The sequence below is a fragment of the Saccoglossus kowalevskii genome, chromosome 4, assembly GCF_978046115.1.
Source record: "Saccoglossus kowalevskii chromosome 4, keSacKowa6.1, whole genome shotgun sequence".
In the NCBI taxonomy this organism is placed as follows: domain Eukaryota; kingdom Metazoa; phylum Hemichordata; class Enteropneusta; family Harrimaniidae; genus Saccoglossus; species Saccoglossus kowalevskii.
This window is the reverse complement of record NC_140644.1, coordinates 32,796,942-32,811,547: the sequence shown is the minus strand read 5'-3', so window position 1 is coordinate 32,811,547 and position 14,606 is coordinate 32,796,942. Positions and strand designations below refer to the sequence as shown.

Sequence of the window (14,606 nt, the reverse complement as noted above, 5' to 3'; positions counted from 1 at the left end):
AGAGTGACCGAACAATTTTGAAAATAATCGGTAGAATGTATTTACTTTGATTACATTAGTACCTTGCTGTGGGAATACTTGAGTAGTGTATACGCTCTAGTAGTTGACATTTTGTATTCAATTACATTCACACTATGTGTGGCGATCCATGTGTTCTTTCCCTTTGATTTAACTAAGTAATATATTGCACAAAAGGTATGTAAACTAGTCGTTGAAGACATTTCCCCGGGAAACCACTGATTGAAAACTAAAAGTTGTGCACACAAACAAAAATGTGTAATTGCTTTACTACACGTGCAATCACTGCATGTTGGTTTCGGCTACATATTTAAACTCACTTACCTAATGGTTCCGATTATAAATTCTCGATACGTTCATTTACAATGATATTAAAACTCAAACTTCTGGGTTGTGTTTATCCGAATATATTAGTGAGCGATTCAAGCCTACTATAATATGTGTCCAGATATTATGTTCATTTCATGTAATTTCTTCTCGTGTTTTGTTTTTTCAAATCATAGACAGTTGCAGAATTCAGAGAGTTATTGATTACAAGATCAAACAGCACCCAACTTAACACCATCGCTCCCTGCGTTTATGACGCTATATGGGCATGTGCACGCGCATTAAACGACTCTATCTCGTCGTTGCCGCTCGGAAAAACGTTGGAAACGTTTTCGTATAGAGACAGGGAAATGGCGGATATTATTAAGGATCAGTTGGACAAGATGAAATTTTTAGGCGTTTCGGTAATCTGTTTTGTTTTCATCTTTTTCACTTCCTTGTAGTTTGTATATTGTGTGAGTATTCATGCCACTGTGATATATATATATATGTTAATGTACAGTCATGCACTAACTTTGAACAAGCCAGCAATGTTAATGACGTAATTGAACAGCATTACACGCGTACTTGAAACCCACGAATGGTGTGTTGCTTAACACCATGAGTTATAGTCACAACTAAGTATCACACACCGTTCCATAATGTGTGAAAGTTTGACGTAATAATATGTGTAAAATATACCGTTTACGGCGTTGATACTTTGAGCAGCGTCATACTGAACGGTGAGTTTGTTAACTTCTTCCAGGGACCAGTGGCATTCACAGAAGGCGGTGACAGAAAAGGAGTATTGGCTATTGAACAAAATATAGGTGAGTAAACTATAGGTCGTGAGTATGACAGTTAGGTACATTCACTCTGGAAAGAAAAGCTGTATGGAACAAATCAACCGGTGCAATTACGCGCTCGTAAACTGAACCATGCTCAGTTCAATCCACAATATATTTTGTTGTATTTCAGTGGATGTTGGTATATATTGTTATGCCGGCAGTTTTTTTTTCTGTTTTGTGATATGATGTAACCGTATAAGATTCACGAGGATATTGTTTTATAGTATAATGCATAATTAAAAGGGTAGACTTGAGTCTTTATATTGAACACACTGCCACCTCACGGTAGTTTGCAACCATTGAAAAAACAATACATTTCTTTGATTTTAAATTAGTTTAATTTTTTGCTGTTATTTACAATCTAGATACGAATAAATGGTCACTGAACTACTTTTCATATTAAACAAAGGTTTCTTCAAAAAAATCATTTCATACTAGATACACAAACGAAAGGTCTGATTATATAATTGTGTGACACTTCTCAAACTTTTTTTGGGGGGGGAGATTAATTTTTCGTCCATATTTATCAGGTCGAATGCCCACGAGCGGTGTTAAGTACAGTAATGCTGTTGAACAGAAAATTGATATTTCTCTTAACAAGGGTGTTAATCACTGTTTGTTCAGAAAACTCAAATGACTCATAGCAAGCATAACATATACTACTGGTAACACCAAAGCGGCAAAATATGACTACTCGGCGTAGTCACTAATAGCGGTTACAGCGATTGTAAAGTAATAACAGGATGACCCGTATTGCGTCGATAAGCAATGCGTGTTGTTTACAATTATAGTGCAACAATGTTTTTATTTATATGAAGAACTAGTGTTTTAACTCAACGATTATCAGCGCCACCATAACATGCAACTAACATAGTAATTTTTCACAACTTCAGTGGAAACCCAAACCCAATCGTGGAAATGCGAGTAAATCAGCTTAAAAACACTACTGCGTGATGTTTACAATAGTGCAAATGTTTGCCTTTTTACGCCAGTCAGGTACGGGCCGGGCATGTCTGATGTTCGGTATACACGTTCAGCTTTGGAGAGAAAAAAACAGTTTGTGTTTCTACCCCCACTCCCCGGAATAATTATGTTGTATATTTTTTCAGACGTCGTTGGGAGAGTTCATTTTTAATGAGCTATTCTGGCCCATTTCTCATTTTACTGACTCACATGTACTATTTTACTAAATTCGTTCATACTGATCATATTATTTTACACTCACTTTAACCACCATTTTTGACTACGCCGAGTAGTTGTTTCGCCCCGCTCAGATGTTACCAGTAGTACAACTTCCATGAATCACTCATTATAAGTGTATGAAGTCGTGACTAGGGCAAAAAGATTGGAAAATAAATTGTACCTAGTATTGTCCCATGTGTATAATAAGATTGGTCTTTGATAGTTAAGAACAGCGCATTGTTGTAAACGTTTACAGTGGCACAGTTGAGAGAATATTGTGAAATAATAAAGGGAAACAAAACAACGTCAATGTGCCATGTGATAACATGCATCTAAACGAGTTTGTAATATCCTAGTATATAGGATGAATTGTTTCCACCAATGACAGACTTATATTTAAAACTATCAGCCAAAAAAATTTAATAAACCGTGTAAACCGCTTTTGATATAAATGTATGTCGCTTCTCTTTGTGGAAATTATAAAATAACATAATGCCCAAGAGTCTTACGTGAACAATGGAACCGGAAAATGTTCTTATGATTTATTCTTGTAAACTGCATGGTTCAATGAAAGTGAACAAAGCGTCTTCTGCGCACAACATTTGTCAGAACACTATTTCGTCCCTTATATTTTAATGGATGTTCCAGTGTTATATATGTCAATATTGACACCCGTAAATTGCTATTATTTGAGTACGTGAACTTCAAACTTCTCTAAGGATTGAAACTGGAACTGCAAATGTCATCTACACCTTTTGTCCTTAAACGAGATCGGAATACTTAAATTTAAAAGATTAAATGGCGTTGGAGCCACTTCTAGGTGACAACATGGTACAACAAATCCAATGCCTATGAAGCAGATTGCGTTTCACAACTGTCATGCTGTCGTAACTCATAATACAAGTCCAAGAACAAAAAAATACAAAGCAATATACACACAAATGCATACTATCGAAAGCCGTTCGGGATCCCCATGTATTAATAAAGAACACATAGATAAACCATAGACCTTAAAAGTCTTTTAAGCTCTATGGATAAACGTACAGAGTTATAGATACTTGTATATTGAAATGTACATTAACTACACACGTATCATCCCTGGATGTTTTGTTGATATTACCACCGTAGTTGTAGTCATAGCTAACACTTACATTTCCGTAGTTAAAGTTGCAAGAACAGTTTTAATGATATATTGATTCCTGTTATTACCATCTGAATGTATGTTAGTGAGGATATTACTAAGAACGATCTACGTTGAGTATTAATACCATCGGACGTATTGGTGGTCGTCGCACAGCGCGTGGTTTACGCAAACAAACAACGTATTTTACACGCGTTGTATACGTCGCTATGATCCCATATCAAACAGGACACGGCGCGGCGACCTCTGCCCTTTAATAATTACTATTAGCAACAGGACAACTGAGGTTTGTTATTAATCTCGGGAGCAATGTGGACAATTGATATTACCATCAGAAACACAGCTCGTTGTTGTGTTATTACTATCGAAAACCCGACCTGGACCATCGGAAACACAGCTTCTTGTTGTCGCCATCGGAGATACAATGGTTACTTGTAGTCATCACCGTTGCAAAACGCAACATGTAGTTGTAACCATCGCATACTGAGCAAAGCTCTTTCATGCACATGCAGTCTGCGAAATTAGCTTTGTTTTGTTCATGTAGCGTTTCCGGTGGTGACAAGTAGATGTTGCGTGTCCGTTGGTTATAATAAAGAACGGAGGTCTCGTTTCCGATGATACTGACAGAAGTTCAGATCGCGTTTCCGATGGTAATAACAAAACAAGGTACCACATTCCCAATAGCATTATTAACATTTCAGACTATGTGTATAATGATAAAAACAATCGACGCAGGTCGTTCTTAGAGATAAACGCTCGCTAATAACAATAACAAGAATCGATATCATTGAAACTGCTCGTGCAATTTTGGCAACGTAAATACTTGCTATAATTAAAACTACGGTAGCGATATTAACACAGCAATCAGCAACGACACGTGTGTAGTTAGTATACATTTTAAAAAGAGTATCTATATGATTGATGCTACGCTCGGGAGATTTATCATATATATGTATATTAGCTTATTTAACATCAAATCGGATGATTACCGTGGTAATAAAAAACAAATGTAACCTTCGGTAATGCCTTTAAGAAGTATATAACTTTCAAAATTGTACGTTTTTCTATGTGTTATTTAATAAACCATCGGCTCCGAACGGCTTTTTATAGCATACACAACGCTTCACATGGTAAAATCAGTGAGCGGACGATATATGGATATCTGGAAATACAATTAGGTAGTAAACATAATTGAATTGAAAGTGTATTGTACCATAGTGGGTCAACTATACACTAATAAAATATTCATATTAAAGCTACATAGGTAATCGCATTCACGTCAGTACGTATAACTAATTATTTTCACTCATTCCTACACTCATATTAATCCAAAATTTTTAATTTTCATTGAGTATTGTATTCTTTCACTTTCAGATTCCGTAGAAGTTGAAATTGGCAGATATTACGCGGATAGTGATGACATTGTTTGGAGTTTCACAGCTGATGAAATCTGGCAAACCCATGGTTCGTGCAGTATTATCAAATAAAAACGATTAATATTCAGAAAAGCTTATTGTAATATGTCGAACTAATATTATCGAACGGGCTCAAAAAATGTCAGATCTTTTTGGTCATAAAACAAAAGACTTAAATATTTATAATAACTGGAACTTTATTATTGTATTTGTGTATCAAAACAGGTGGGCAACCTCCAGCGGACGAAGATACCACTGTCACCACTGTGTATCATATTACTGTATCGACATCCGCTTCTTACATCATGTCAATCTTGTCGGTATGTGGCGTATTAACTGCGATGGGGTTTCTTGTCTTCAACTGTACTAATCGGAAGAAGAGGTACGTGTCTCTACTTTATATAATTATTACTCAATGTAGAACTTTCTTGATAGGGTATGTTTTGGATGATACAATAGATATCAAGGTACAACAAAAAAATGAGTTGAAAATGTATTTATTATTGCGATATTCTATTAAAGTTACTAAGCATGTTGTTACTTTAACTTTAATTTTCAGGTCATTCTTGTGAGAAAAAAGGTGTTAAAACATTTTTTTTTTCAAAATGGAGCGCCAGGTAATGTCTTAGACAAACATTAATACGGCATATGTACTGCCGTATTCGCTTATACCTAAGCTTTCATAGCTGTGTAGGTTGTTATTGTAGCGTGCTTAGGGCCTTTTATAGAATGTATGAATCGTTGATCAATTTTAATTCGTATTCCTTCTGTTACTACGTGAATAATAATTACATGCAATTTTATACCCATCATTTATTTATTGTCATTAGTACCAATGAATTTGTAATTTGAGAGGAAAATGCCGGCAAGCATGTCTGAAATGTAACTGATTGCTTGCTTTCAATATCGACTGATTGATATCAATATCAATTTCAACTGCTCGGGCGTCACCTACAGGTGTAAAATATGAACATGGGAAGGTGTGGCTTGGGTCGTTCCATTTTGAAGTGGGTGAATAACGAAGAAAGGAATTCAACACGTGTTATATCACACCGCATCCAGACAGATTTTTGATGTTTTTACAACTAAACAAGGCACACCAGTCTTAGTTTTCTAACTGCCGAAATGACATCACTTTGGGAACAGTTCGCAAAATATGTGCGATATGTCCGCATACAACTCAGCAAAAGACGACATCATCGACGAAGCAAGGCCACGAGTTATGCCTTTTTCCGAAGAGGGATTTGTACATTTTGTTTTCAGCAAGGTTTTACGATAAAACATAATAAACATGATCAAGAGTATTTTGTACCTTATTGAAATGTAGTCTGCTCAGTGGTCAAAAACTAACTATATTCACCGAACTGGTATCGAAATGTATCAGATCTGAAAGTACATAAGTAGAATACCAAGAAATGTACAATATTCTTCTAATAATAATTTGCCTAATAATCTATCACATCCCACACATAATTTAACAAAGTACTAGAATGTTCATTCCATTCATTTTGATGAGTTGAGTTGGCAGACTTCAATATTATCCAATCACTCTTGTTCATTAAAATAGTCAAGTTGTTTCTTGTGTCTTTATACTAGTTAAAGAGTTTAGATCATCAGTTCTACTAAATATATATATTTCCTTAAATGTTTGTTTGTTTTTCGTGTTAGTACCTGCAATATTTGTAAAATATGGGCGGCCCTTTACAATTACACTGTGTTGCGGCGTGTTTAAGAGCGATGATAAACAATGATTTATTCAAGTTTTAGCTTAAACGCTTCCGATTGAAAAGGGTTTGCTTACCACATTGGAAACATTAATATTTTCGGCAATATTAGATTTGAGAGAAAATAGTAAATCATTGCTTCCTCTACCATATAAAATATGCAAAATAAAAAGTGTGCAGCAGAAGCAGAAATACAATGAATCACGGGAAAAGGTATTAACAATTGTGGAACGCCAAAATAATTCTTACTGTAAACGATTTTGTTACATACACGGTGTCATTGTCGATTTAGTGATTAGCTTGATTTCCAACACGTGTGTTCTCATCACCAGTGATAATAGAATATACATACACCATTTGACATTTGTAGACGGTCGTTAATATCGTAATCATTGTATTTGTAAAAAAACTACGCCATTGTCTACATTGAACACATAAACAAGAGAAATATGCAATTATGTAAATTTTAGACGAGTAACATAATAAACTTATCACGTAAATACGCCACACACAAGCGTTGTTACATACTTTGTAGCCTGAAAAAAACACTGATCAAATCGGTTGTCGTTTTCAGTCCATGTTTTAAGAAAGAGATAACGTCAGTAATGTTTGTGTAAAGTTTATGGATACAAAAGTTACTTCGGTGGTGAATTTGGCGTTTCAACAGCTTCTTTCGAGACCTTCGTACCTTCAAGAGAGTCTCTTCCATCGAATCCCCGGTAATATCTGTGATGTCAGTTTTGCCATCGGTTGCAATTAATCTACTCCTTTGAAATAAGCGTATCTCCCTTTTTTGTAATTCACAAGTATTTGTCCTTAGCAAGTTGTAAAAACGGGACGTGTATGAAGAATTAGTAACCGAACATGAATGTTAGGAATACAACAACATGAGATAAACATAAAGCAAGTGTTCATATTTCGATGGAAACTTAATCTTCCACTTTCATATAACCAAATTTTAAGTAATTTAGATGCCAACCTTCAACGGTATTAAGCACATGCTTGCCATGGGATTTACATGGGACCATTGTGCTTATGGACTGTACTGTTCGGCTTTTTGACTGAACAAAACCGTACTCAACATATCTGATGGGAAACGGCAATGCTTTCGACAGAAAAAAATAACTTCTTCTACATGCAACGAGCTAATGAAATCTGTCGTTTTGACGTTGATCGCGGTCTTTTTAAGACAAATAATTCTAACATATCATTCAGACTGTGTCAAATATTAATGTTCAATATTATAATGAGATCGGGATATCTCGTCTAGTTTAGCAAGACACAACCGTGCTGTTACTGTGAACCAGAAACGTGTTATGCTTGATTTGGATACCATCAGTAAGAGTTCCATTGCGACAATTTTACTACATTGTAAGCTACAATGTCTGTAATATTGATGTTCACAATTATTTGTCTAGGTACGTCGTATGCCAAGTTTTTGTGTTTTCATTAATAGTAAATCCATTCCAGTAACATACAAACACATGTTTTCTTGTTACTTTTATATATTATTTCATTATTTAAATATAAATATAAATGCAACGTTTTCAAAAATGTAGAAGTGCTTGAAATTACTGGTCACCCGACCACAAAGTTTTGCAATGTCGCCCGGTTGTCAACCTATATTGTTGAGCAGTAGTTTATATGATCTGCGTCAGTATCTAATAAACCTGTTTTGCTTGTTTTTTCCTTTGTGTAGTTTTACTTTATAAAAAAATGTTTGGCGCTTGCTGTATAGTATAGTTAGTTTAGAAAACTCTGTCTGTCACTCTGTTCATATACAGTAATAGTAATAATATATAACATATTGTGTGTGTGGTATGAAAATGTTTTGAAGTCGTACTAACAGTGGTTCTCTTTAGCAATACGGACGGGTGTGTTATCTAACGCTTTTCTGTCAACTAAACTAAGCGAGCCTGGCAACTAAAATAATATATACGTATGCGTGGGTGGATGGCGATTTGTGTGCACAGAAGGTTAACTGTGGTTTTACATTCTTTTTTACGCATCGTTCGCCGGCACATTAAATTGAATATGAAAAGCGGGTTATAAATAATCCGTACGAATCTCGTTTGCTGTCGCTTGAACCGTCTCCCCAGACGCCGTGATCTATTGAAAGTAAGCCTCCAAGACCCGTTGGATTTTTGAGTTGCAAGTTACCCGTACGATTCTCGTTGTTGTCGCTTGAACCGTCTGGGGGAAGTTGCAAGTTGCCCGTACGATTCTCGTTTGTTGTCGCTTGAACCGTCTGGGGGAAGTTGCAAGTTACCCGTACGATTCTCATTGTTGTCGCTTGAACCGTCTGGGGGAAGTTGCAAGTTACCCGTACGATTCTCGTTGTTGTCGCTTGAACCGTCTGGGGGAAGTTGCAAGTTATACGAATCTTATTTGCGCTGCCGTTACTAAACTAATTTGTATCCATTATCCGCATTAGAGCTCACAATCACATAATACACAAGTCCAATTTATATAACAATGTTTTACTTACAGAGTGATCAAAATGTCAAGTCCAAACATAAACAACGTCATGGTGTGCGGCTGTGTACTAACATATTCCAGTGTAGTGTGCTTCGTACTGGATCGTGGCCTTTTGTCAAGGGACGGGTTTCTACATGTATGTCGGGTATGTTGAGGTGCAATCGTGCCTTTGTGTTATCATGTTGTGACCTCAGATAGTACGGTACATGAGAACTCCAATGCACATGGTCAATATATTCTAGACGCAAATGGCCGATGGCATCTCGTTGGGATTTAAATAAATGAAACATAATTCAGTATCTACTGAAAAACAGACAATGATTCATCAACAACATTGTCCATCGAGCGTAGAATTGTATTACTAAATGTGATTCAGTGTATATATGCAAATAGCCGAATATTGCTGATAACACTACGCAAAGGCAATTTGCATTCAGCGATCAACGGTAATTGTTAGTACTATAACAATTCATACATATTTATAATATCTCAATTAAATGGGGGACAGAAGGCGAGTCACATATAAATTATTTGAAATACACCGGGCATTATGTCGTGTCAGAACACACAGAATAACCTAGAGCCGAAAATGAATACAAATTCGATCAATTTGTAGTGTTTTGTATTTTACACCCTAACCAATATGTGTACATGTGATTCATATTAGGTTTGGCGCGAAATTTTCATTGAATCATTTCATCCCATGCGGTATTAATAAAAGACAGTTATTAATTTCGTCCCGTGCGTCTTGGTTATATATCATTGTGACATGTTTACGATTTACATCTCTTGAACAGATGAACAGGACAATTTTCTAAGATCTGTGTAATTACATACCCTCGTTAAGGCGTTAGTCTGAAATATCACTGTTCATGTTTCATTTCAGGCACGTCCCTGGATCCTCTCTTTGGGTTTCACATTAGCCTACGGGGCAATGTTCAGTAAGACATGGCGAGTGTACACTGTATTCACCAATAAAACACCAAAACGTAAGGTAATCAAACACAGATAAAATCTACAAGAAAATAACCATATATCATCGTATCATCGTAATTGTCTACCTCCGTAGGGGATTGTAAAAACATCAACAAATGTAATCCATTTGTTATTCTAGGCCGTAAAGGATCAACAGCTTTTTACAATGTTAGCAGTCATGGTTGCCATAGATATTGCTATACTGGTTGCTTGGCAACTTGTGCATCCGCTGATAATTATTGAGACTGAAGTCAATACTGTGGTAAGTCTCTTTAAGGATCCGCAATGATACAATGATAATCTCTCATACATATCAACTATAGCTTTTGTATGTTGAACGCTGTACTCTCTCGTATTCTTTATTCAATCACTGTTCTCTGACTGGTTATTACCAAAATCAGACGCACTACACGCTGTGATTGGCTGTAACTTACGTCGTTATACTATACGCTATACTCAAATCATTAGAGGCAATGTGACTCGCGATGATTGCAGGCCCTTTATCGTCAAATAAATATCACCGCCATAATGTTATGATTGTGAATACGATTAGGAAACGCTGAAGATAAAAATGACTGATATTCCCAATTATTTTAAATAGCCTTTTCTAAAAATGATTTGTTGTAAATATCAACGTTGAACTTAATGATTACTATCGTTTCAGTCTTTTTTGAACGCTATTGTTTATGTAAATGTTGCTTTACTGCAGTAAGGTATTAACATTGCTAGTAAATGTATAGCGATTGATTTGAATGTTATTGAAGTTGTGAATGACTGAAACGACAGTAAGTGAGAAAAAAATATTACTTATGTCCAGAATGCGACTGATACATCTTAGTTGGCAACACCATGGCTGACACATACTATAAAGCAGTCGATCACATGATATACTTATAAGTGCCATTATTTCTCACATGTTATTCTAATTCTGCACAAGGTGAGAGAAACAGATGACACAGTATGGAATGATGTTTACATTATTCAGAGCTGTTCTACGATTAATTCCAGAAATTTCATTATAGTCTCATATACGTACAAAGGCCTGTTATTGATATTCGGTACATTTCTTACTTGGCAGATAAGGTGAGGGTTATAACAACCGATTACGACATTAATTAAGTGGCTTACATACATGCCTGGTCACAATGTATAAAAGTAGAAGCCGTTGTTACCGTTGTTACAATTCAGTATATAACGTATGTCTGCCATAGAAGTCACGAGTAAAAGCGCTCTAATACTGAAAAATTGTCGTTCACTAAAATCCAACCATCAACCAATTTCGAAATAATAGGCTAGTTTTGTCTAGGTCAATATCCTTATATTTACTGTGAATACAATTTCGTTGCTGTACAGTGTCACGTGATTAAATTCTGTGTTTTCATTTATGCGAATAGCTTAATATACGAATAAAACACTTTTTGTGTTGTACCTTATTTCAGATCTGTAACCATACCAGGGTTGAATGACAGTAAATATGTAGGATTGTCGTTATACAGCGTAGTTATTATCAGTGTTATTGGAGTACCTATATCTTTAGTCTTGGAGGAAAACGTCAACGCCTTGTCCATTATTATCAGTGCCTTTATATTGTTCTGTACAACGATGACGTTGTTACTAGTGTTCGTACCAAAGGTAAGATTCTTACAGAAAACGTCAACGCCTTGTCCATTATTATCAGTGCCTTTATATTGTTCTGTGCAACGATGACGTTGTTACTAGTGTTCGTACCAAAGGTAAGATTATTACAGAAAACATGACATGTGGCCTGCATACAAAATTCTGCATTTGTCATCATCTAAATAAACGCATAGCACAACATTTTGCTCAATGTCTTGTCATATAAATACGTTATAAATTGTTCGATCATTCGATAATGTTATCCCAGAAACTGTTGCATTTCACTACTACACTACCTCCAGTCTCGTGTCTTGTGTCCATTTGATATGCCCATGCGTTTGAAATGGAACGGAAAAAACACAGTGTTAAACTCTGAATAGTGCCTTATGTGGACCCTATGGTCGTAGGAAACACAAATCCTTCCCGGTTATATTTCGATTATGATACTATAGTGACCACAAATTCGATTCCCTTGATTTCTATAAATATTTAAAAACTTCACTATTCGAACTGAAACGAAATGTTTTTATTGGCCAATGGAAACTGCCATTGAAATTTATAAGTATTTATAGAAATCAAAGGAATGTGTTTGTTTTAGTGGTAATAAAATAACAAGCGCGACTACTGGGGGCTTTGTGATTGCACTGACTGCCATTTCATTATACACATGAAACTAGAGGTAGTGCATCGGTAGTGGTTACACGTAATGGCAGTTCTGGGGTAGTCCAATATATTGGTAATTGATATACCATTAACCGTTAATATTAGGTGATGGCAGTAAGACGTGGGGATGACGGCATGGGAGCAGCGGTAAACGATGCCTCCATTTTAGACGACGAGACAACACAGAATTCGCAGAGAAGGGTCAATACTGTCGCTACCATGACAACAGAGTGAAGTGGGCAGACATAAGAAGAATCGAAATTGTACAGTTTCTCAGTTTCCGTTTTTACTTTAGTTAAATAAAATAGTACACGCGTTCTTAGGCATGTTAAAGAAATTTAAGCAGACGATATAATTAGGACGATGTGACGTAATAAATAAGTCAGTTTCTCATCAATCGTCATACACGATTAACAATTTGTTAAAAATATAATTGTATTCAATCTGTGAGTTGTTGTAGATTTCATTTTATTAACTTACATAACTTTGGTGTTATTTTGTCTATGTCCTGCTGATTTAAATCGCACGCTTATCCTCGCTATACGATGTTCTCAACCCTGGCTTTTTAGGGAAATAATCTTTTCAATGAAAACATGAAATGTAATTTCAATCAAGTTACATTTATTGGCAGACTAGCAATACATATTTGGCTGTACATGTTTATTAAACGATTTCCCCTCGGCGTCAATTACTCGATTTCTAGTCATTGAACTACTAAAATAAGTATTCCGTTCCCATAGTATGTCAGTAGTGATTAAAATGGCCGACATGCGACCATGAATATGTATCCAGCCATTCCAGCGCATATTGCAACTACTGTGATTGTTGACGTCAACATACACAAATAGTACACAGATTAGGGATGACGTCAGAAGATCAATGTCGGATACAAAATTTATTTGCTTTAGTTTGGGGGGGTTGACCTCAAAAATTTTCCATTCTACAAAAGCGATTTTATTTTTTAATGAAGTCAAAAAAAATCATGGAGTATTTGTAGTTTGTTTGTTTTTCTATCCAATCATGGACAAAAATAACAGAAAATGATAAAACAAACATCCAAGACGAGAAAATGGTTTGGCCCGAGTGAAAATATTTGCGTCAAATGAGGTCAATTTCAGGGCATGGACCTAGAACCAACTGCTATGCCATACTACTGTCCGATTATCAATTTGTATTTAATGATGAATGTAGTCTGACGACATGATCAATATTTATCAATTAAGTTTCAGTGGGGTGGGGCGGGGGAACTAAAGGAATTAACTTTTTTATCCTACATTGAACTTATGATGTTGTCCCTAAGTGTAAGGCATGAGCTGAATATCTCATTGGTTACGAGCAATCGTAAGACGTTTTTAATATATAAATACAAATTCTGTGAACGAAATAGTTAAATTGGGCCAGGTTTTAGTTTGTTATTGCGCATATCCGGTAACCTCATTTCCGTTTCCATGATGACTGTAAAGCGCACATTAACGTAATCGATTGACAGGCCAGTCGAACTCGCGCGGTAATTTGTATTACATACCCTCAATGGGGTCTTCCATGCACGCCGTCATGTTGCGAAACCTTATCTCTTTAGCTTAGCTGTACATAATTTAAATAACTCATAACATGTATTTAACATTAAATTATATTGCGAATTGTCTTATTATTTATAATAAATATTTCTAATATCCTTGTGGTGAACGTCTGTATTGTATTAATACTCCATGCTATGCTTTGCGTGTTTTATGTGCAATGTTCACACACGTATTGTGTATGACGTCACTCTCGTCCGGGTACATTATTGGTTTTGATTGATAGCTGTGTTTGACTTTTACTTTCAAAATATATATTTTAATTGCCACTGCAGCTAAAGGTTGCATTACTAATGTTAAGCCGGAAATAGAGTGACGTGTGACGGTAAAACACACAAAGGATACCCATTATGCTTTCGCGCTTAGTTGGCGAGTATATGTATCTTACATAGTCATGGGCGGAAAATACTTATACTGGTTTCAGGCGGGCGCTATTCCAATAGGCGAGCTAAGGGTGCGTCAGTTACTGTATAATGGTGATGAAAATGGTGGATCTGGTGACCAGGGCGTGAACAAACAGCTTATACATTAAACATGCATTATAATTATTACCATTCCAATCACAGCTAATGATAAATAATTAAAAAAAAAAGACTGTGAGTTAAATAAACCTATAAGCTATTGTATGGATAGTCATATTAGTGACTTATTAAAATTACACA

At 35.8% G+C, this 14,606-nt stretch overlaps 1 protein-coding gene and 1 long non-coding RNA gene across 3 annotated transcripts in view; both read left to right on the top strand.

The window, feature by feature from the left end:
* The window catches only part of LOC102807039 (gamma-aminobutyric acid type B receptor subunit 2-like), a 45,281-nt gene extending 34,107 nt beyond the window's left edge, over window positions 1–11,174 (top strand). The window contains exons 7-14 of the mRNA XM_085498161.1: window positions 522–749; window positions 1,091–1,154; window positions 4,870–4,959; window positions 5,136–5,292; window positions 9,125–9,257; window positions 9,999–10,106; window positions 10,227–10,349; window positions 11,025–11,174. Of these exons, the coding sequence (XP_085354287.1) occupies window positions 522–749; window positions 1,091–1,154; window positions 4,870–4,959; window positions 5,136–5,292; window positions 9,125–9,257; window positions 9,999–10,106; window positions 10,227–10,349; window positions 11,025–11,174 (1,053 nt within the window). The remainder of the gene's footprint in view (window positions 1–521; window positions 750–1,090; window positions 1,155–4,869; window positions 4,960–5,135; window positions 5,293–9,124; window positions 9,258–9,998; window positions 10,107–10,226; window positions 10,350–11,024) is intronic.
* Window positions 11,175–11,569: 395 nt separating this feature from the next.
* On the top strand, window positions 11,570–14,042 carry LOC146747361 (uncharacterized). 2 transcript variants are annotated; one of them, XR_014929215.1, is made up of 2 exons: window positions 11,570–11,719; window positions 12,473–14,042. It is a non-coding gene; the product is annotated as an uncharacterized LOC146747361 (long non-coding RNA). The 2 variants fall into 2 exon arrangements; XR_014929214.1 differs by lacking the exon at window positions 11,570–11,719 and adding an exon at window positions 11,734–11,820.
* Window positions 14,043–14,606: the final 564 nt, after the last annotated feature.